Source organism: Cyrtonyx montezumae, unplaced genomic scaffold (assembly GCF_038088225.1).
Source record: "Cyrtonyx montezumae isolate F1298 unplaced genomic scaffold, pur_monq_1.0 scaffold_13, whole genome shotgun sequence".
NCBI classification, from domain to species: domain Eukaryota; kingdom Metazoa; phylum Chordata; class Aves; order Galliformes; family Odontophoridae; genus Cyrtonyx; species Cyrtonyx montezumae.
In genome coordinates, this window is record NW_027071859.1 from 38,251,686 (window position 1) to 38,276,046 (window position 24,361).

The following is a 24,361-nucleotide window of genomic DNA, read 5'->3' on the forward strand; positions in this document are numbered from 1 at the left end:
GTCATTACAGAGCTGTCAACTGAACAAGGCAGCATCTGCTCCCTTTCGTTACAAGCTCCCTGTCCACACCTAGCCACACTTCTTAGTGCCTTCACCTGTTCCTTTATGCTCTTCCTTCATTCCCTGCCTTCTTTGCTCTTTTTCCACTGAGTACATCTCAAATGATTTGAGTAAGGATGTCCAGATCAATTGCTGGGATTCAGACTCATCCTGGAACATCTGAAGCAGACAAACTTTTGAAATCCTAGAGGGACAAGTTCCTCAACTCCTATCTCCCTAAAAAAAAAAAACAAAAAAAAAAAACTACTCTTGATATCAAGTTCAGAAGTTTTTCTACTACTGAACTGCAAAAAAGGGCGAGTGTCAGGAGTTAAAATATACAGCTTCTATCTCTCTTCTATACCTAAAGGGGAGCCAAAGGAATGAAGGGGACAGGCCCTTTAGCAACTTATGAAAGAACTAGGGGAAATGGTTTCAAGCTTTTTTAGGTTGGATATAAAGAAAAAGTCTTTTACAGTGAAAGTGGTGAGGTGCTGACACAGGTTGCCCAGTGATGTGGTGGATGACCCATCCCTGGAGACTTTCAAGGTGAGGCTGGATCAGGCCCTTGGCAACCTGACCTGGCTGTGGTGTCCCTGTTCACTGAAGGGGATTTGGACTAGATGACCTTCAGAGGTCTCTTCCAACTTGAAGCATTCTATGCTTCTATCTTGTGTCAATCAAAACTACACAAAAATAAGCCATCATTCTGCTCAGTGTGTAAAAAAAAATTTCAAGCCCATCAGAACAAATGTGTTCAATACATATAAAGAAACATTTTAAAAAGCTTAAAATACACTTTTCCTCTCCAAGCTTTCAGGCACAGAAGTGCTTTACCTGAGCGACTTAGATAGCTAGATAAATTTGTGTGATTATATAGAATTTGTATATAAATACAAAATCCTAATCGTGTTACCATGGACAAGCAATCAGTTTTGAAGGATCAGCCTTCTGCAACACATGATAAAAATGTTACTGGGAAATCACTGTCTTACTCAAAAGTCTGAACTCTGCACAATCACTCTGTGTGTTTTGTACACTACAAGCAACTTCTCAAATTAATGTCATGGTAAAGACAAATACAGGGCTGGAAAGACAGTTCCTGGGTCACTGACTCCAACTCCTGGTATCACAGACAAGTATATCTTATACTATCTAATGTATTCGTAAACTCTTTACAGAAGAAAGTTATAGTCGTATTCTTTGTAGTGAGACTGTGATAAGATATTTGAAGAAGTTAAAAAACAGAAACCAAGCTGCAACTAGACTCAGCAATCTTCTATGTGCAAGACATAAAAGTAAATCAACAGCACTAGAAGTAAAAATGGCATGACAGAATATCACGTGTCTTATTTTAGTTATAGACAGTAAATGTATTCATTTTATAAAGATTCCCACTTCTACTACTACATATATCAATGCAGACTGATGAATTTGATGAATTTCTCTTTCTTCTTTCTTGCCCACATCAACATCAACAACAAAATAATCAAAAGACCAAAACCCCCAATCCTAACTGTGCAGGCATGTACTGAACATCCCTGAACACTTAACGTCGTGCTAACAGGATGTGGCCTTCATTACTGACACATGAGCCAAGAAGGGATTCATTTCAGTTAGGTTCATTCTGTAAGGCTAACAAAAGTAAGCAGGGGATAAAAATATGAGATGGCAGAAGCTGACACATACATATCTAAACAGCAAGTATGCTACTCTCACACAGAACGCTGAACTTTTATCACACAGTTACAGTGTATGCCCATCTTGAAGATCAAAATATAATCAAAGAAAAAATAGGTATCTAAAATTTAACACAGTTTCATCACTTGATGACTACACAAATACAAACACACAGGGCAAATACAAAACAGCTGTGATTTCAAAAGTGCAACGTCATCTGAAGTGCACTGCATTGTTATTACTTTGTAATAAGTTTGCTGACTTGGGCTTCAAAATATGCTTAGTATTGTCCTTTCCCTTCCACCCATGGTATTTACAGAGAAAAAGGTACTATTCCTATTTAACAATTTCCCTTCCAATTCTTTACCAAGTTTTGTACTTATAATTACTTTCTGGAGTCATCCTCAAAACACGAGAGCAAAGAATGTATCCTAACTTCCTTGTACATTTTTCTTTCAAGCAGATGATGCTAAGCAGAGAACACTACTATTTGATTCAAAGTCACTATAAGGACACTTCATATACACTTGCTTTTACAACCCGAAAGTACAAAAAATAAGTCAAGTACAATAAAAAAAAATGTGTAATATTAAGTTTTGAAAGTTGAAATAAGGGTAGTATGTGATTTCTGTTTCTGAATTACACAGTCTCCAGTCCAGCCCAAAAGCTTATGTTTGTTTATAGCATATTTTTGCACAACTATGTTACCCTGGAACTCTGCAGTACTAAGTTGCAGTGCTCCTAACTCTCTTGCTGCAGAACACTTATGGAATATTTCTTGTTCTATTTACAAATACTGTAACAAACAAATTAACATGAATTATTCTACATTTTTCAAATGCGAGACTCAGCTATAACACTGTCCACATACTCTTGTTTTTGCCACTTATTCTGCTGGTAAAGTCAGTATTAAAATATCTGCATCAACTTTTAAATCAACCTCCTCCACAGGTGTTTTAAAAAGCAAGATTCTTTGCATCATAATTGAAGATACCAACAAGGCTTACCACCGTAAGTATTTTCCACACCAAGACACAGGGGTTTCTTTAGGGCTTCCAAGCTCTTTGCAACCTGGAGTCATATGCCATTTCGGCATTTCCTCTGTCTTTACTAGTTATAAACTTTTTAATTCTGAAATTATGCTTAGAACAGACATCATAGCAGAGGTTTCGCATTTCAAGGTCTGCCTGTGCAACCTGGGCTAGGGAGCTGCTTTGGCAGGGGGTTGGACTCCATGATCTCTAGAGGTCCCTTCCAACCCCTACAATTCTGTGATTCTTGATTTAAAAGCTTATTCTTCTTTTTTCTTAAAGCATCTACACTTCTCACAGTACTAGTACAACTTTAAGCTAATATTCAGCCTTCGACAAGATCTGAAAGATGATGGTATTTGTTTGTTTTGCAAGTGAACTTCTGCTCTTTTAAACCCCAGTGAAAGCCCACTGCACATCAGTAGTTAAGGGCTGAGACATACATTTCATGAAAAGCAAGTACAACCAGGAGTGGGAACAAGGAATCCTGCAACTTTTAAACACAAAGGTGGCATTCTCTGGAACACTTAGTAAAATGCTAAGGGCGTACTAGAAAGCACAGCAGACATAGTACACTTAGAAAAATATTGTGGTTAATTTAGGAAAAAAAGAACAGATTTTGGTAAGATACTGACAACACATACTTCTGACAAAGCTGGCTGAACAGTACTTTGGGAGAAAGAGGACCTCTTCCAGCCTCTCTCATGCTGTGAAGAAACAAGAACATCGCTGAAGTCAAGGGTCCTGGGCTGGAGAGGTTTACCACCAAAGGATCCTTCAAAGCAAAAGTAAAATGTGCATCAGATTTCAAAATGAGTGAGACACAAATCTTATTTCAGCTTAATACATTTAACACAAAGAATAAAGCAATTCTTAGTCTTAGAGGGGTTTACCTTTAAAAAAAAAGACTGATGTCATCTAAAGACTTAAACAGTGAAAAAGCAAGCTTATTAATTAAACTGTAATAGTTACCATACCAAGCAATTCTCAGTGAACAAACTGGCTGTTAACCAGTAACTTTTTTTTAAAAGAGTATGTCCATTATTCCTGGAGTTAAGTGAAATATAGGAATGAGGTCTTTTTGCCACACTCTGCGTCATCAGAGCTATTCATAAGGGGACTTTCTACTGCTGAAACTTGAAACTAATTAGTAACAAACAATTAAATCTTATTTATTCAATCTGTTTTTCAGAATATAAACACCAAGAGAAAGTTTGCTTCATATGCTCCTTGGTTTATCTGTTCTACTCTTCCTCCCACATGCATTGAGCTGGGTGCTGCATACGGAAATTTTCACACACTCAGCAGCCACAGAAAACCACCCAGGTGTCAGGACAGCTCAGGCTGCAGCTCACAGGCAGAGGCGGACAGCAGACCAGTGTAGGCCAGCCATTCTGGGGGCAACCTGCAGGATATGGCACCAGCCTCTCCTGTTAAGACTCGCACCTCCCAGCAGGTCACAGGGCTGCCAGGACCTGACCTGCAGCTGTGTCTCAGAGCAGGAGATGCTCCTGAGCTGCTTTGGGGCTACCTGTGTTTTGAAAGCTGCAGGCATCAGCCCTCCTTCACATGCATCTAGCTTCATCCTTGGTCACAGTGTCTACTGGTCTCCTGATCCTCACAAAAACGGATTACAATTTCCAGATAAATCAGTGAGGGTGCCTCTTCTCAAAGCAATACTGAACAAAACATGTGATCTATGGATACACACAGACACTAATCACATTGCATTATATACACTATCAAAACATGAGAAATACCCTTTACCAAGCACGAAGCTAGGAGTTCCTCCATTAATAACAGTTAGGCTACTGGAGTCCTCTGATCCTCTGCTCACACAGACAGGCCACAAAATACATTCTGTGCTCCAAAAAGCTTACTTACTTTGTAAGCATGGTCATTAAAGAGAAAATAAATTTTTCAACCTTATGGCTATGTAAGGTTCACATCACACATAAACCAACATACCATTGCTTTTCTAAGCCTCCAGGCACAAACAAGCTCCAGACTTCAGTTGTGGCTGGGGAATAACTTGGTGAAACATGTTGCTGTTCAGAACTGCCATTAGCGTTAATATAGAGAACAGTGCAATTTCATTGTTGCACACTGCTTTTGCCTGGAGAAGCTATGAGCACCACTGACAACAACATACAGAAATCTTTTGTAATTTCAGCAGAATCTGAAAGACTCCAACCCCTCAATCCTGACCACCACCAGAGAGCTCCCAGCAACCAGCAGAAAAATAAAAGAAAAAAAAATACATATGAAAACCCTGCAAACTGCTTTCTTTAACTACCAGAGGGAAAGGGGCATTATCTTTACTCCATCTGCCAACAATGTATTATGAAAATGAACACCTCTAAGAAATGACAAGGTACAACAGCATGTTGATCATAATATTTCTTTCCCATATGCCTCCAATGAAGATGAGGACATTTAGTCGTCACTAGAATTTTGTTACTCTCAGTTTAATTCTCCATCTGGGAAGCATTCAGTACATTTTACAAGCCTCATCAATGTAGAGCTGAGGCAGACCAGTATAAAACATTTCATCAACACTTTATAGAGCCAGAAATACTCTTCCCTGTTTTCCATTTTGTTTCTTCAATGGAATACAAAGATAAGCCACTCTTTCATAGGGTCAAGCACTATTTGCTAGTTCAGCTTCAGCTAGAAAATAGGAAAGTAAGTGACTATTCCCCTTATTTCAGAGCAAAACAATTGGTTTTGTAACAGGAGTTTACAACATAAACTGGCTGAACTAATAAAAAATGGCTGTATCACTCTGGCAACACCCGATCTCATCTATGATTCTAAGACAAAAAGAAACACGACAGTAAAAGTTTGTTTTTAACAGAGATGTGATTTTCTTGCTCCAACTTCTTCCTGTATTTGCCCAAATCTGTATTTTTCACTACATACTTACCAACTGGGAGTCTGAAGTATGACAGATTTTTAACTTCGTTCCTTTTTCCTTCATCTCGTACATCAATTCATTCAGTATGTGAGTCTGCGCCAAATTCTTGAAGAAAAAGTAAACAAATCCAAGAAAACACACCAATCTTTATACTACCCAGTTTTCTTTATTCTAAATTCAAACATATTTAATAGTGTGCAACTGAGGTTTAAATCAGTAGAAAAAGCTGGTATCGCCCTTACAAGAGCTATCATTAATTCCAGACTTTCTAAAATTGTATCTAATTCTGTTTCTGCAATTCTCAAGTATTTCTGTATTAATAGGATTGTTCTTGTTGAACGCTTTTGTTTATTTTGCTTTTGTTTCTTTGATGGTGAGGACACTAATAGGAAAAAGCGTTTGTTTCTGTTAACATCTGCAGCCTTCCCCATAGTGCTCCAGCTTTTTTCTTTTCCCTTTATTTTTGGTTAATGTTCGCTGCAGATGACTCAAGTTTCCTCAGTGCCCTATGTCCACACAGAGAACAATTTGTAGTAATTACTACACTCTTAAAAATTTACTTTCTATAGCCACCATCGTAAATGTTAAGAGAAACGTGCCAGTTCAGAACACCTTTGTGGCAATTTTATTTCATTTGCTCACTCCTCACTGCAGACACATACATACACATCTCTATCCAACCAGTAGGCATTGAGATGTTCCCATATAAAAGCCAGTAAAGCTGCTGCTATTTTTAGGATGTTGGATTAGTTGTACATCCAAATCAATAAAAGTTTGCTCAGATTGTTCATTCTGGTCAGAAAAAGCCACTATAATCAATAAAAATATGCACAAAGTACCATTTTTCACACCCACCAGTATGCTAAATACCACGCGTTACTCATGACTGCCTGATGCTGAACGACAAATAAAACCATATGCTCGAGTACAACCCACACACATACACAGCGTATAACACACGACATTTTCATTTGTCTCAGTACTTTGAAAAATGCTACTGATCCAACAACTCCTTTTTTCTTTTTTAATAAAAGGAAATACTGCTTAGATAGAAAGAAGTGAAAAGAATTTGAAAAGGACCTCCGGAAAGCAGAAGGTGGCAACCTTCAGAACCTTTCATGAAGCCCAGAGTTTCTAAAGATTAATATTTCTGAAGTCTATAAAGAGAAAACTGTACGAGCTTTCCATCTTACCTGCATGACAGCATTAAAAAAGCACGTATTTCCTAAGTTATTTATTCCTTTAACTGGAACTGATGTACCGTTTCCAGAAGTTTTCCCTTTCAGAATTTCACTTGTTTCGCTGCTTTCATCACGGAGTCGTATGATTTTCGATGAACCTGCAGTTAAACTATAGATTAGCATTACTTGATAGTTTAAACAACTCAGTCCTTCTCTGGATTATGTTTGTTATTTTTGACATAAGCTGAAAGACACTTTGATGGTGCTCTAAGCCACTTTACAAAGTCTTTAAAAAATATGAGACATCAACAGTTAAAACTCTGGAAAAGAAAATTCTCAGAGCTACATATATCTGATGAACATCTTTCTCAATAATTAGATCTTCTCCCAAGACTTTAGCTTCTCCATTACGTAAAAAAGAAAGAAGTAAAATAGGTTCTGTTAGTTTATTAACAGGAAGTTTAATGCATGTTCATTAGACACACTGGAAATGCCACACAAGGGCTGCTTCTTGGTGCGTTTATGGAGAAGTAACTGAAAGTTACCACCTGTATACTGCACATCTTTACCAATTTTTGTGCTTTTCTTAAATGGCCTGGTACAGCTTGGCCAAGGCAGTTGAATTTGAGTTGTTATCAGTTTTCTCGAATACTACATTTGCTCCCCCACTCACCTCCCTTTGTAACAGCCTGAGGAGTTGCTAGTAAAACCCAAATGCATACAATGATGTTATTTTAATTTTAAACCACAAGAATTTGATAAAACTGCAACGGAATATGCTACCAGCATAACATCCATGTGTTTTCCTATTTCTCTTATTATTTAAATAGATTGGGGCAGCAAAGTTAGACAGTCATTAACTTGTAGCCTAGAGGTAATGGAAAGACTTGAGATAACAATATTTAGCCTGGAATTCTACTAGCAACTTTCATATTGTCATGGTTGCAGGACTAAATATGAACATTACTGACATCTGCGGCGTCTTAAATATTGATTAACAATGCATGTCAATGTAAACGAGTTATGGACTTAATAGATGCCAAGAACTGTGATGCTGCAATCTATGCCTTGACATATGAATTCATGTATTTGTTCTAATGAGTTTCACATCGAAGTCTCATTAGAGTGTTCTTGAGAAATAACTAACCAGCCTATTTACGTTAATGAAATGCTCATGCCAAAAGGTTCTTTAATGTACGTTCTGGCATAGTTTCTTGCTTAGAAGATGAAAAAAATATAAAACAAGTCATTAAAATATCTGTTTTATCTGCAACAAGCCTCCAATGCAGTCTGTCTGCACCCTGCAGTGCCATCAAGGCATAATTATTTTTCTGAATTGTATCTGAGTTTGTCGAAATGCAGCAAGAGGTGCTTTGCTGTCCAAAGATATTTTTAAATGTTCCTAGTAGTACTGCTTACACAGTTTTAAAAGATTCTCCATTCCACCAGTGTGGAAAATGAAGACAAGAGCAAGGAAAGACACTAAATCCTCTTTGAAAAAAGCAACATGTTTTTGAACACAGTAAACAACAAACGGCTTGGGAGCTGCTCACACCCAAAAACACTCACTGTCTCATGGGCTATGAGCAGTAATGTTTTTATAATTTACACTGCATGGGGTTATGCTGAAGTGTCCGATGCTCTCTCATCCACAAAGAACTCCAAAAAAATCTTAGCGGGATAAAGGGAACCCCAAGTATCTGCAGCTTGAAGGCACTCCTCGCTCTCAGAAATTTGATAATGTTATTGTAGACTTCTTCCCTTTGGAAAAGTGCACACAGAGAAGAGCGGGAGAGAAGAGACGGTTAAAAAGAAAAAAAGCCAAAATTGTGTAAATAATTTGTATATTAGTATACCACAGTTGTTGCATTTATCCATCGGCATTCAAAAACATCTGGGACAGCATCTTAAAGTAAACAATGTTCACAAGGCCATCTGGACAAAACTGCAGGCAAAAATTAAAGCATAAGCATATGGAAAAGCAGATTTTTCTCTTCCCTTTAGCAGTAAAGGATGACAAATGTCAAACCTAGATCTGTCCACGCTTCACTGTGCTACGCTTTGCAGCACCACCTGGCTCTCCTTGCACAGCCACCAAATATGGACAGCACTGCCACAGCGGACCATATCTGCAGGGCAAACTCGATAAAAGCATTTCACTTCATGGTTAAATGGAAACTTCACACAAGTAGCAAGGCTCCATTTGCTGAACCTCACATATAAATTATTTAAGGGGGAAAAACAAAGCCACAGCATCCAGTTTTGTGATAAGGGCTGAGCGAAAATGCAATTGCAAAGCACAGTGCATGAGAACCAGCCATACGATGTCACAAAGCTGGATAATTAGTACAGGGGTGAGGAGCAATAAATTAAGAAAAGGCCTGTATGTCAGTACAGAAATCTAGGAACCTCCTTTCTTTCATTAAGAAGGTTTTAATTACCTTCTCTTGATTTTTTCCAGAAGATTTTACAAGCTCATTTCACTAGTTTTCTTTATCTGTGGAAAAAAAAACAACAGTGCTTCTCCTTTACGATCACTATCTGCCATCTAGCTCACTCCATGCAGATATTTTAAGGGACATAAAAAGAGCCAGAGGAAGGACAGTGGTTTTTAATTGAACTCTGCTCAGCGTCCCCAGTTTGAGGACAGATGACAGACAGGCCTAAAGCTGAATGTTTAGTTGACATGTGATGAGTTGGCCAGTCTTAATAGAAGATGCTGGTGATGCCTGCAATAGCTAGTACTTGTACAGCTTGGGGCTGGAGGGTCCTTCTGCAATATCAACCCACGGCTACAAGCCTGTTATTAATCAAAAGACCAATATGTAATTTTTTAAAGTGAATTTGCACTGAACTGTTTCAGATTCTTCCTGACCTAACCTTGCAATTCTGTAATGTTTTCACAGAAATGCTTTGGGATATGAAAAGTGATTTTTAAGCCAGCATGGATAAAAGAATTGAAAGAAAAGGACTCTATCAAAAAAAAATCTACTGTACACGAGGACCTACAGCTCCTGACTGAATTGCACTTGGTGAAAGGAAGAACTGCCCTCCACCCAGCCACTGGCAGCAGTAACTCTTACAGAGGAACTCCCGACAGCCTTAACAAGAGCGAAGTGGGTGATAAGTGCACAGGTAATGAAATTCATTGCCTCATTTCTGTCTGCAATTCACTATTGCATCTTTTAGAGATGACACAGGTCCCCTCAGCCTCTCTGCCTTTCTCAGACAGGGTGGGCATCAGCCCCAGGCAGTCATTAGTGACTTCTCCTACTGCACCACAGAGAATTAATATTGTGCCACTGTTTTCTTCAGCTTCTCTACCTCCATCTGCTAACCTACACCTCACCTTGTAGGCTCTGAGAGTAGGGAACATCACAATTGAATAGCACTGGCCTTACAGGTACATGGCAGAAATCAAGCCCTACTTTGATGCACAAAACAATTCAGCTCATGAATGACAAGTCAACAGACCAGGTGCAAAAGCAACACAGTGCTGGCACAACCACTTGCAAAAGACGTTCAGAAAAAATATCAGTGGTCCTGTATCTGTTTGTTCTTCAGCACTACAAACATTTGCAGTGTATGTGAACTTTTATACCTCTCTTGCTGAAAGTGAAATGTGCCTGGGGGTGCAGATGGTATGCAAGCAAAAATGTAAATGACATCCAATTTTTCTTTCAGCTGGGGGAGTATGCATTTTTGCTCATCTTTTCAATATAACTGTTGCTGTGTTGTTGTTTTTGTGTTTTGTTTTTTTTAATTAAATATGAGGGTTCCAGGAATATGCTCTTTTATTCCAAGGTCAAGCATTTTCCATTGAATAGAACTCCAGTACTTCAGTTGAAGGTCTTCATAGCAGAAGCAAGGTTAATAGATTTCCTTTCTTTTACCAAGTTCTCATCATGCTGTTTTACAAAATGCTACTAAATTGTCTGTCACTCCTTTTTTATTCAAAAAATGCATTTTTTTCCAACACCATACGACAATGAGAATCCAACCCTTAGAAAAACAGAACTGTACTAATCATAAACAGTCACTAGTTTTGTGTTTTAAAGGATTGATTTCTCTTGTGGTGGCCCTGTCCTACCAACTTTATTTCCAAGATCCTGTCAGACTGCTATAAACTAAAAAACTCATATGCATAGAATGAAAGAGCAACCTACTCAGCCATCAGTGCTGATGCTCCATGGTCAGATGGCCAGAGCTATACCTCACAGGTAAGCACACAGGAAGGGAAAAACCTATGGCTAAAAATGACAGAATGTCTATTTTAAATGAAAAATTTAAGACAGGCAACAAAAATTCTGAAGTGTACTTCAAATTTGGATAGTCTACATATTCTACATTGTTTTTCTATTTGCATTTACATTTTTCATACCATTCCTTTTTCCGGACATGTTAAAACCCATTACTTGCACTGTAAAGTCATATTTATTTTTTAGTTTTTCCTTTACACCAGTTATATCCATTAAAGCAAAAAATCAAGTTTTCAACTTTCATCTGTTGGCAAAAGCCGGGCAGCTGAACTGAACAGCAAAATCTCACTCCTCTGCCTAACCTTCTAAATAACAAAATTAACTACAGAATTTGAGAACAGGTACTCTTCCTTTTCATTCTATTGCCATACAAACAAATTTAATTAACTACTCTATAAAGAAATTCAATATGCAATCCTACATCTTCCCCTAGTCTAGCTTGGCTTTTATAAGGGAAAACACGCACTTTTAAAACCACAAAACAATTTATTTTCTCCAGCAAATGAGCAGGCACCCAGCAAGCAATGTCTCAGCATGGTTTCTATGTACTACATGTGCATTATGTCCATGTGAAGCTCACAAGTGTGCCACACTGACAATACTGCACCTGCCTTTCTGTGAAAATCATCATGGCCTGCTAACCTTTTCCACAAAACAAATTTCTGGGTGGTACACCCTAGAAAGCAATCTTGCTTTATTCTTCCATCTTGTGCCCAACATGACCTCTTAACCAAACAAACTCCTCTACAGAGAGGGGGAGAAAAAGAAAAAAGGAAAAGAAAAAAAAAAATAGCAGGCATGGCTGGGTACAACAAACCATAGGATCAGATGCGAAAATCACACAGCTGCAAGCATTCTTTTGGGAACCCAGCACTGGGATTTATCTCAATCGCTTAATGTAATTACAAAAGTCAGTCATGTAGTAGTAATGTAATTTGCACATTTTTACAGCTGAAGTGAAGTTGAATCTTCATGAGAGGCTGAGTGAAAAGCAGGGATCCTGCTGCCACACTATTCCACCACATTAGTACCAAATGACAAGCATTTTGCTTTTGTTTATTTTCCAGGCTGCATTAATTAAGAAATCTATATAACCATCCCTTACACATTGAAGCCGATTATTTTATCTTTAAATGACTCCCATTCACTCAAGAATTAAAAAAAAAAAGAAAAAACCCTAACAGCCCTCATCTGTTATTTAGATCTACGCTCTTACTGCATTTCTGTAGAATTTTTGACACTATGCTACTTGAATCGTAATGAAGCACCACGCCAACCAGTCATTAGCATGAAAAGAAATCCAGATATAAGATGCATTTTTATTACAGTGCAACATTGGGGTATGAAAGATAAGTAAATATGTTCAGTTTGGCTCCTTTTTAATTGAAGGTAGAAACAGAAAAGCAGTGGGATAAAGCATAAGATTAATTTTAAAGAAATGAAAAAATAAGTTGTGAGAAAAAAGCACTGTAAAACTGACAGTAGTTTGTATTTCCAGGTTTAAAAACAGTATTTATTATTGACTAATATGCAATATATATTTTTTTAATCTGAACTAACTAAGAATTTAAAGTACAACTTACACTGAAAATATCACTGTAACATTAAATGAAATACTACACCTAAAACAAAATAAAAGGTAATAAATAATAAGGTAATAAATAACTAATGAGTACTGGATTTAATCTTCACTGCTGTGAGTTGTGTCTTTCATTTTCTGAACAGCATAAATTATGCTTTGATTTCTGATTCTATTAAAATACGCATCTGAAGGTATTCTGGCTTTAAGAAAAAATAACTCTTAAGCTACATCTCTCTCTACTTCAAGCATCTAGTGTTACAATGTAAATATCTGACATAAAAGAATGCTGTTGAATTTACAGAAGTGAAACACAGATCATAGGATCTGTTTGAAAATCTCTGCTGAAACACCTATTACTTATTCATCATTGCATCAATGTTTCCTAGCATCTTCCAGGAGGTAGCTGGGACCAAAGGAACCAATTGTGCCAGTCAAACAGCTTCTTCCTCTTTTCCTTGCTGCCTGGGAAGTCTAAGTACCTTTGGGCCAATACTGCCAGATCCCAGACTGAACATCTTGGCATAGACACTTCCCAACTGAGGGCTGCCAGCGTCTCAGCTCAGAGCACACATCCTCTGACTTCTGCATCAGCTCACACCAGTTGAGCCTCAGCCCCTGTCCGGAATGGTGCAGGCAACACGACCTCCACCCAGGAGCCATCCCCACACACAGGAGAGCCCGCAGAGGGGCACCCTGGGGAACTGACCCAGGACAGAACAAAGCCAGAACAAATCCTGCCCCCTCAGCTTTCTACACCAATTGCCTCTGCTGCCTTAGGGCCAGCGAAGGAGATCGGGAAAGGAGGGAGTAGGAACACACAGCAGGGCCTTTCTTCTGAGGCAGCGCAGGCCCCAAAACCTCACAGACATGGTGAGGGGCACCGGTCTCATTAGGCTGTCAACGATATCAAAGTGCACTACATCACTCACTGCCTTGTGTTCACAGTAAAAGCCAGCCTGACCTCACCAGTTATACTGATTACCAGAGCTACACAGCAGTCACGGCCACAGCACCTTGTGTTTCAAGGCATCACAGCAAGCAGGGAGGACTCTATCCAATCCTGACACAACATATGCAACCAAAGACTAAAGTTGAATGATGGTTAGCTCTTAACTTCAATCCCTGGCTTAGGAAACTGGTTTATATCAAACAGAAAAAAATAGTAAAGAAATCATTCCTTAACAGAAGAAAAAAAAAACAAAACACTTTTATCTCCAGTTGTATCTAGCAGAGATTTAAAAGAAATACATGTGCCTACAAAGCAGAGTATCAAAACGAAACACAAATACATATATAGAGGAAATACACTTTGCCCTGTTCTACTATAAACCCCTGACTGTTAAGACAAGCTTAATTTTTTTGAACTTGATTGGAATTGTGCTTGTTTAATTTAAGACATTATGCAGAAAAGTAATTTTCTAAGCCCCCAACTCTGAAATTCAACTTCAGATGTCTTCAAGTTTCACAAACTAATATTCCAAAACATGAAGCATAAAGAATCCTATCACTTCTGAAAGTCTTACCCAGAAGTTCAAATCTAGAATGAAACTGTTTCCATTAAATTAACTGAAACAAACACTAGGGCATTTTAATCTGTAAGGAAGCTGCAACCTCACTTTATGCCCACATGAAAACTTGAAACTGAAAGAAAGTGAAATCGCATACTGGATTTTCATTATTCCAGGAAAAAAAGATGCAAAGAGGAACAATTCATAAACTTATTACAAATAAATTACTCAGTGTAGAACCTGTGACCACATAAATACAAAATCTGAATTTCTGAGTGACACCTAGATTTTTTTCCCCTCAAGAAGTACTTATTACCTATTAGAATTAGCAAGATCTGTATATAAGTAGCATGAGGAATAATAGTCCAATCCAGTACATCACTCTTTTCCAATCCTACTTCCAACCAGGTGACTGCTGATCTCTGCTAAAATCTGCAGCCAAGTGTTTCACGGGCTTAGTTAAGCTTTTTTTTTGTGCATGTGAAGATAATCTGGAATCTGATGTCTCTCATAAGTCAAAAGCCAGAACAGCAGGGATGAATAATGGGGATTATCAAGAGCAGACAGTTGAGGGACACACACACAAGGTTCAACCTGCAATCATATATACTGATAAAGACAAGAAGCTCCTCAAGTAAGAAAATAATTTAATATCATTTTCTGTTAACAGAAATAAGCATTATATCAAAATCCAATTACACCAAAGAACAGAAAGCATTACAGTCAACAAGAGTACTGTAAGATCCTCTTACACAAATTTGATTAACTACGGAAAACAAATGAATCAGAAAAAAAAATTAAAGATGTTACACATCCACACTATAAAAATTAAATTCATTATCTCCTCTACATAGTTTTGATGCATTAATTTATACAGTACGTATAATAGCTATATAATACTTAAGATATAATATTTTCTCTACAATAAACTGCTATGTCTTCATGAAAGATACAGCTTGGGAAAACCATCCTACAGTGCCCAAAATACTTGAAAAAATTATTCATGCTGGATAAAAGAAATTCAGTTGCTTATAAACACCATTATGATAAGCATTACTTGTCCAAATAATTGCACAGTTAAAAATTGTATTACACTCCTAAACATACATAATTTTTGAATTAAATGTTTCATATGACTCAAATTCTGAAATACTCCTTTTTTAGAGACAGTATATTACAGGTATCCTGGATAAAGTTATCTGTGTACACTTACTTGGATCAGCTCTAGAACCATGTTTTTGAAGAAAGTCAACTATCTGAGCCAAAGCCTTTTTGTTGCAATGTGTTGACAGCTCTTCATCACATTCGTAACACCTAAACAAAAGAGGAAGTATACTGGAATTCAGGATATCTGTATTTACCTTCAAGTTTTAAGTGACCTTCAAAAACATCTTACACAAATTACTTAAGCTCTAGGTCTCAAATTTTTGTGCTAAAAAGAACAAAATTAAACCCCTCCCCATCCCATACATACTCTTTTTTTAGATCAGCCCTAATTCACTTCCAAATTAACAGATTTAATTAATCTCAATTTAAAGCCCTGCAAGTGGTCAGATAGAAACAAGCAGGAAAGATAAACTCCTAAAATCAACTGTAGGGTGAATATCCTGAAAGAACAGTACCCACACAAAATAATGAAAGCAGACAGAATATTTTTGGACAGATTATCCAGATGGTATACAGACACCTGATGAATTAGGAAGGGCTCACCCGGAACTCCACAGGGGAATGATCTCCAACAAGAGATTCTTCCTCAGCACTGGTCAGCCCTTGAATGGGATCTGGGAGAGCCAGAGCCAGACTCCACCCCTTCTGGACACACAGGAGATTTGCTTTCACCTGTGCTTCTGTGGGTGACTCATTGCTTGCCTCAGGTGATCAACCAGTGGTTCATGCCATGATTCAACAGTTCCCATACATCAATCAACTCTCTACACAACACAATAGACTCACAAACTGCTATGCCAGTATGCTGTAATCTTCTTCCATAGCAATGAAGTACACTGCCCACTGTAAAAATCATTCAGTCCACAACACAGTGGATATTTTGTCTACTTAATAACTGACACACAAGAAAAGGTAGGTAATGAGGCTGAATGTTGCTTGGCAGGAAGAAACCTGTGTGTGGACAAAGAAGAAAAAACACCTCTCATGGGACAGGCAGGAAGGAAGCTTACCAAAACTCCTTTTTCTTTTACTTGATTTGTGATCTCTCTACACACCTAAGGACAAACTAATTTTCTCTATAGAAAGCCTGCTTCTTTCCTCTACAGAGATCTATATAAATAGCTTATTTTATCTGCTGGAAGTATTCTTTATAATGAAGACACTGCTCTTAGTTAGGACCAATCCATAAACAAGCACAGACAAACACTTCCTACTCATTCTTACCATATGATCCATGTACTGAGACTGATAACAATGCAATGAGGTTCTGCACGTGCTGTTTGGAAGTGTTTTAGAGAATGCTGTCCTTCTGAGTTCTTGCTACATCCCTAAAAATGGGGTAAGAACAAAAGGGAAGTGAGAAAAGAGTATATTATTTGTTAAATAAACTACAAAAACCTTACTTTCCAAAATTAAGCAGAAAGCTATAAAGCGTAATAATACTCATTCTCAACAACTGAGAGAACATTCAAAATAATTCAGTATGATAAAGACATAAATTAACAATTTTGCAAAAATAAGTACATTTTCTTTCTTCAGGAAAAACAAGAAATCTCATTTTAACACAAAAACAGTATACCTCATATTTTCTATTTGGCAAAACTATTCGACTTGTTTTGAATTAAGAGATTCCTATCTTTTGAATGAGTATTGTCAATATAAAGCCAATTACACCATTTACAAAGGTTTACAAAAAAATAAAAAAGTGATTAACTGTGTAGCTCATTTGGTCCATGGAATACCAAGGTAACCGTCACTGCTCAAGATTGCTCATACATTCCAAGCAGCAAATGCAAAAGGCATATAAATTGTTGTGTTGTTGTTTTTGTTGTTTTCCACTAAAAAGCTACTCAGAATACAACACTTACGTACAGCAAATTCAAGAGAAAACATCTGCAGTTTTTCAAGTATCTGCAGAGTGCGACTTAGAAGAGTAAGGAGGAATACTGGTCTCTGAATAAGATATGAATTTTAGAGGCTATTGATTGCATAATCATGAAGAAGCCCATGGATTTAACTGCTTTAAAAGCTTTCTTTAGCTATAAATTTTCGAAGATAATCTACTAGTCCTCCTCAACTATCCTCCGAAGCCTGCTAATAGCATACTTCTTTCCGAAATTAAATCCATTCAGATAATCCCAGTAGAAGCTGGCATTTGTTCTTACTACAGAGTAAGATCCATAGACTGTCTAAAAAAAATTGTGAAACGTTTTCTTCTAGGAAACTATCAGCTGAAGGAAGCATGACATCGCTTATAAACTCCATTTTTCAGTATCAGTCTTTACTCCAGTCACAGGCCAGAAACTTACACAAGCTCTTAGGGCCAGGACCTTACATTTTAAACTCTAAGGCCACAATGTGACATTGTAACTGATTCAGACTAATAGCTATGTATCACAGATAGCAAGCAGCATTCTCACTTCCCTGCAGTTCCTTCTCCCAGGGTTCAATCAAATCTAGCAATTGAGTGTCTGTAATATAAACTGATTCAGCAATTTGCAAATTCATTTATTCATTCCTTTGTATTTGCAGTATCTTCTGCCAGATGAGCCAGCCCAACTGATGTATTTTGCAACAGTACAGTTCCTGGAGCTAATTTTCCATATGTGGAAATGCATGCAAATGAGGAACGGAGCAGAGGTGGAACTACCAGTTGTAATGCAAAGCTGCACCTAAATAAAGCTAACCCAAAATACTGCCAAAGCCAACCAAGAACATAAGGCCACATCCTGCTCTATTACAGAAGCTGAAGCATGGATTCTTACAACTAAGCACTTAAGTCACACTGTTTCATTGCAGGAAACAACATACCAGGCCAACAGAATCTACATCATCCTTTAGAAAATCAGGGCCTATCCACCTCTGAATTCAGAACACATGCTTACCTGAGAGCCACACTTGAGACACAGCCATATGTCTGAAGGCGCCACAGGCTCACCATCACTCATCCGCCTTTCCTTCAGACACTCTGAACATATTGACCAAATGCTCTGAGCTACAGCTCTCTTCACATGATGCACATCCACTGCTTGGCTCACGTGCTGGCAGGTTAAGCCTAAAGAATATGACACTTTGAGCAATTAAAAATAATAGTTAGGAAAGAGAGCATACAGACATTAAAGGAGCACAGCCTTTAACAATTAGCATTAGTAAAGGTTCCCACACTGTAATTGCATGTAATTATTTTTGCCCAAGTGCAGGACTTTTGTTGAACTCCATAAAGTTTCTGCCAGCTCATTTCTCCAGCAGGTCTAAGCCATTCTCAATGGCTGATCTACCCTCCAGTACATCAGCTCCTCTCCCCAGTTTGTTGTTAGGATGATGATGAAGATGACAAGAGTGCAGCCTCACAAGAACAGCACACAGCTCTCTCAGCACCTTCAGATGCATTCTACCTGATCCCATGGACTCGTGTACATCCAGTTTGCTTAATAGCTCTCAATTGTCTTCTGCACCAGATAATTCTTCAATCCAGAGCCTGCCACTAGGCTCCGGGACCAGAGAAGACAGTGCAGATGTTGTTACATGTGAAGACAGTCAAAGAAAGGACTGAGTTCCTCAGCTTTTTTCCATGCCCCTTGTCCCTACATCCCCTGTACCCTCGAGCTGCACATTCACATTCATCTTAGCCTTCACTTCGCTGTCACAACACCAAAACAAGCCCCTCTCAACCTTTACTTCCTTCATCAGATTCAACTCTAACCAAAGTAAGTTTACCCAATCCCATCCCCATATAATCAAAGCCCCTCAGATGGCAATCCATACCTGCTTCTACCCATTCTGTGCTGCTTTTTTGCCTTTCAGCTTCGTCAGAAGCTCCCTGCTCAGCCAAGCATCCCCCCTGCCATGCTCTTATCTTCTGTGCATAGGAAAAGACTGTCCCTGTGTTCTTTAGGTTGTCACAGAAGACCAGTCCTTTAGGAGGACAGTCAAGCAGTGTAACAACCATGAATACTTGACTGAGGATATTCTGTTATGAATTCAAACAATAAAGTACTTCCTGGCACCAATGAGTTGTGGCTTTTGTCAGTCAACATGGGAATCATCAGCCCTCAACCTCAGGGCAAAAACATCACTTTATGTATTTACCTGCAATATCATCTGACGAGTCTTCATCCTGTGGCCTGTTAGGCCTTTTGCTTCTCTTTGCTTTCTCAGGGTTAGCTCTTGATGGATCTTTCACCCGCATCTGTTACTTACTAGAAAGGATAGAAAAGGATTGCTTATTGTCTAAATACATCACAGAGTTTAAACTAACATCACCTATTCAAACCTCAGGAACATAGTTTTAGACTTTGCCTAATGTCACCTATTTTGTAATAAAAAATATGTGAACACATCAGAAACGAACTCTTAGGTATGCTGCAAGATCAGTTATATGACATGAGTTACAAATTGTATCTGTAGCTACAGGGGACATGCACTTCCAGGCAGCAATGTTAAACATCTGAGGGACTGAGATTTATGTATTTTTGCCATTTTAAACTACTGCAGAGTTCCAGCCACATCTTATCATCTTATCCTTCCTTAACACATCTCTTCTATAACATATCTCCTGTAAGAAGGGCTTCCGTCATCATTTACCAGTGCAAATTCCTGAAAACATTTTGAGAAAGTTCAAAAGGTTTAATTAAAGACAAAAGTCTTCCAATTCTTATGAAACTGCCATCAACTGTAAGTGTGGACCAACTGCAATGTGAGCTGACCCCCCTCTGATGTAAACATCAGAGAATCCACACAGATGAATGCTCCCATAGGAAATTAATAAATCAGCCCTAAGAGAAAAAAAGAACTGAATGATAAATATTTTACACTAAAGTCCATGAGAGATTTCAGCGCACTGGCTACTTAATCCAAATCCAAATCTTAATGCACTGCATCAGTATAGCAGTGCATCACACAGCTTCTGTAGTTTCATTTTTAGGATGTCTTTTAATAAAGCACTCCATGAAAACAAATAAATTTAGTTTTTGATATAGAAAAGCATACAATGTGGGACAGACAAATACTCAAGCACAGCAAATCTGTGAGCAATTCTGCTTGGAAAATAAATGATATCTTGTAGTACCACACCCGGGTTAATAATGTCACCTGATCCACAAGAACCAAACATTTTTAGCTGTGCTTCCACACTGACCTTTTAAAACACACTTTATTCTTTTTATGCTGTAATATATAATAGCAATCAGTTTATGCCATCGAGATCTTAAAATACAGATTTCTATATTTTCTGTATCTAAGGATATAGAACTTCAAATGCTTAGAAATGCAAGTAAGCAATGCAATTGAATTCACCATCCATCCTGGAGACTCCTCTGCCTTCACTGAAGTAAGAGCAGGCAGAACAAAAGGTAAGAAGGACAAGCACACTAGTCAGTTTTCTCAAACACACACAGAGAGGTGTCCATCAGGCAATGTTTACTGACTTTGGAGCTCTTGGAAAAGCCACAGAAACATGGACTTGGCCACACAGGGCTTGACCCACACAGGATTTTTGAAAAGCACAGGTGTGGGACGAAGGAGGAAGAAAAGGGACCCATTCAGAAAGTGTCCAAGACACTTGCCTGACCTCTTCCAGCTCATTTGGGGACTAAAAACATCACAAGAAAAAGAAAAAAAGAAGAAAACTGAATATAACAATTTAAATCATGACCAACAATTCAGAGCCAAAATGACTAAGCCAAGAATCTGGTTATTATATTTAGTTGAAAGATACAAGAACTGTAAGGTGCTTCAGAAATTATTCCTCAGAAATGTTTGTGTTTATGTGAAACAGAAGATTAATAATTAATTGGAGTGAAAACCCTGAACAAAAATAGAACCCCTCAAAAAAAAAAAAAACATAAAATATAGCTTAAAAGAAAGCAAGATAGAAACTCTCTACCTTTCTCTTGATTGTAGGCACAATCCATTCAAGACAAGCGGGCAGAGGGGAAATGAACACAAAATGAACTGGGTACACCAAGAATTAAAATCTTGGCAATATCCACACAGTTTGTCTCTTTCCAACCCAGCCTCCTTAAACAAAAATAATTCAATTTCATGGGAAAATAAAAAATAAAAATAGAAAGAGACAAATCTCTTCCATTTAAATAATCCTTTCATACAAAACTAAGAACTAGCTCTTGCCAAACTTGTTCAGATGCTTTGAGCTCAGCATACAAGAGTTTGAAGTGTAATCTTCATCACTTGCTATTCTTGGTTTACTTTTTACTTTTAAAATGACTCCTAATGGCAGTCTGACTGCAAAAAGCTGATGAAGATCAAAAGCTCCTCATTCTAACTGTTAATTTCCACCTTTCTAGAAAGATCAAAACACTTCAAAAGCAGAAGAACAATCTGCCTGCCTAATTTTAAAAGCTTCAAATTTGACTAAGTGCCAACAAGCAACAAAAGGTAACAGTGCTAAATTTGTTGACTTAAACTCAGGTATGCCTAGATTATTTTTAATGTAAGGTATGCCTGAAATGGTATATATTTAACATAGCCTTCTCAATGAAGTACATATTTAGAAACTTCAAAGAGTTGGATATTGTTCCTAAAATAAATTTGCTTTTTAAATGTTGTGTTTTAATGAAACTCAGTAGAGCTAGGAACAATAGAAGATATCAGGCTAGTGTGAACCTGATTTCACTTCTCTTTTGGGAAAAAATGAACAAGCAAGTCACTCCTCTCCACAAGACCTCCATGCAACAGAGGTGGAGACACAGACTTCACTGTTGATATTCCCCAAAACTTATTCCCATTTTATCTTGCACACCATACTTAGCAGTTGAGTACCTCTTCCTACAATTCCTACAGCTCACTCGCTGCCTGAGTGTAACCTTAGTGTGTTTTCCTATGCTGTCCCTTCACTATGGCACTTGCAAGAAACCTTAAGTACACCAGCAAGTCAGCAATAGCCTGCCACACTGCCCACTCCCATAACACTGTTCTGTTCCACCTGTCGAGATCCATGTTTTTTCCCACCTTACAATCAGGGTGCCAGCTCCTCCAGCCAAGTGCTGTATTATAAGTGTTCTTATCTGTACAACGCCTATCACAACATTCCTCCTGTTTCCTGAATATCTGGGAGAATAACACTTGCATTACTGGAATGCAAATGGTAAGATAAAAAGGACTTAATAACCATCAGCTTATCTAAACACACTTAGGAAATAGTATCAAGAGTCTCCAGATGGTTTCCAGGTACTATTCTGGATATGGAAAAGACTATGCCAGAAGAACTGGCCATTAACTGCTGAACCAATACAGTGAACCACCCCACCAGTGAGCAACTGAACTGAAATGAGCTGGGACGAACGCGTTTGCCTCAATTCATCTCAGGTATCCTAGATGCCAACTGCTTCACCATTTGTACCAATTAGAATTATATCATTCTATGTTGCTAACATAAAAAGCATTGTATCAGACTGGAAAAGCACTAAATATAGCATTCCAAAAATTAGCAGAGGTTTTTCGTGAACCTCAACAGCACTGCACAGCTGCCAACAGCAGCCTATCACCAAAGCACAGTGCTGCTGATCAGGAGAGATGTGCAGATTAAACCAAAAGGTCAAGATGCTCTGTAGCACATTTGCAATGGCACTTGACAAGTTTCCTTCTAACTGTAAAACGACTGACTTGTCCAGGATAGTAATGCCAGATTCCCTGCGAGGAGATTTGCTCCATGTTTTGATGCAAGCTGCAAGTTGATCTATTTTGGACGTCTGTTCACAGCATTACCTGTGGCATTTTGGCTCACTCACAGCTAGATCAAATGTCACCCAATCGCAGCAAGAACCACATCCATCACGGTCAGCAACTGGGTAGTAGCATCAATCAGCCGCCAGGACGCTGCGCACTCTGACAGCCACCAAAACCTTCACAGCAAACAAGCCCTCGCTGCCTGCTGGAGCAGTAATAGGACCAGAACTGCTGACTGGTAGTGGCAGCAACACTTCTTCCCCTGGAAAACGTCGTTTGAAATTCTCAAAGTGTCATCTCCCAGATTCCTAGCCCAAAGGCACATCACACATCCTACACCGTCACTGGAGCTCAAATGCCAGTCCTGACACCAGATTGCAGTCCTCAGAGAGTGAGACGCAGATGTACTTTTTGCACATCAGATAGACAGAGCCTTCTGACCACTGGATACAACTTCCCAAGCGAGAGTGAAAATCCCATGGAGTTTCTTATTCGTACTAATCTTTTTAATTCATCTGTCCATGCCAAACACGGTCTGTCAGTGTTCACGTCTGCGTCCTACACAATCCTCCACGTATGCACCACTGAAACCTACTTGCCACAAAAAAAACCCTGCTTCTAATGATGGAGAGAAATGAGATGTGCCCTGGAACGGGAACAGAAAGAGCCCCAAACTGGATTTATGACTCAAGTAAATAAAAGGATTGAGTGGGTAGAAGGAACAGTTCTTTAATGATGCATTTTTTGCTAGCATTTCATATGAAAGGTTTTGCTAGTGTATGACAGAAAAAATAAATAAATAAATTGAGGGATTCCTGCCAATATCCTCATAATGAATACACAGAGAGGGAAAAGCATCTGGGCTGACAAGTTCAGGGGATAAAACATGGACTTTCCTACAGATCCATGGATATCCTTGAGAAATAAAAATACATAAACATCATAGCAAGAGCCATAGCTTCTAAGTCATTATGCTGGACAGCCAGAGAGAACATCCCCTTGTGAAGCAACAGTGTGCTGGCAGTGCTGCCAGCCCCGGCAGCCACGTGGTGTGAGCAGCGAAGTGAGCAGTGCCGTCATCGCAAACACACGAGGAGTAACGGCCAAAACAGCCAGAGAATCAGCAGGGGGCTGATGGCATCCTGGCAAGGCCGTGAGACAAAAACCACAAAAAGTGGTTCAAGATGTCATCATGAAAAACTGAAGGGCAACACAAGTAAAGGGTGAACTGTTTCTGTGGAGTCTTAAAAAATTAAAATTCTTTAGAAGTCAAATAACAGAAAGGAATTGTGGCTGTAGTGCACTGCCTGA

At 38.5% G+C, this 24,361-nt stretch overlaps 1 protein-coding gene across 5 annotated transcripts in view; it reads right to left on the reverse strand.

Annotated features, from left to right (window-relative positions):
• Positions 1-23,771, reverse strand: part of USP45 (ubiquitin specific peptidase 45) — a 46,593-nt gene extending 22,822 nt beyond the window's left edge. For 2 of the 5 annotated variants that reach the window (XM_065731053.1, XM_065731055.1), the window contains exons 1-8: positions 23,090-23,771; positions 19,454-19,563; positions 18,250-18,434; positions 16,589-16,692; positions 15,411-15,511; positions 6,861-7,006; positions 5,677-5,772; positions 3,395-3,525 (exon numbers count right to left, since the gene is read on the reverse strand). In XM_065731053.1, coding sequence (XP_065587125.1) covers positions 3,395-3,525; positions 5,677-5,772; positions 6,861-7,006; positions 15,411-15,511; positions 16,589-16,692; positions 18,250-18,434; positions 19,454-19,553 — 863 coding nt within the window. In that variant the 5' untranslated portion in view covers positions 19,554-19,563; positions 23,090-23,771. Of the gene's footprint in view, positions 1-3,394; positions 3,526-5,676; positions 5,773-6,860; positions 7,007-15,410; positions 15,512-16,588; positions 16,693-18,249; positions 18,435-19,453; positions 19,635-23,089 lie in introns of those variants that run through there. The other 3 variants (XM_065731049.1, XM_065731051.1, XM_065731050.1) reach the window with 3 other exon arrangements.
• Between the last annotated feature and the right edge of the window lie 590 nt (positions 23,772-24,361).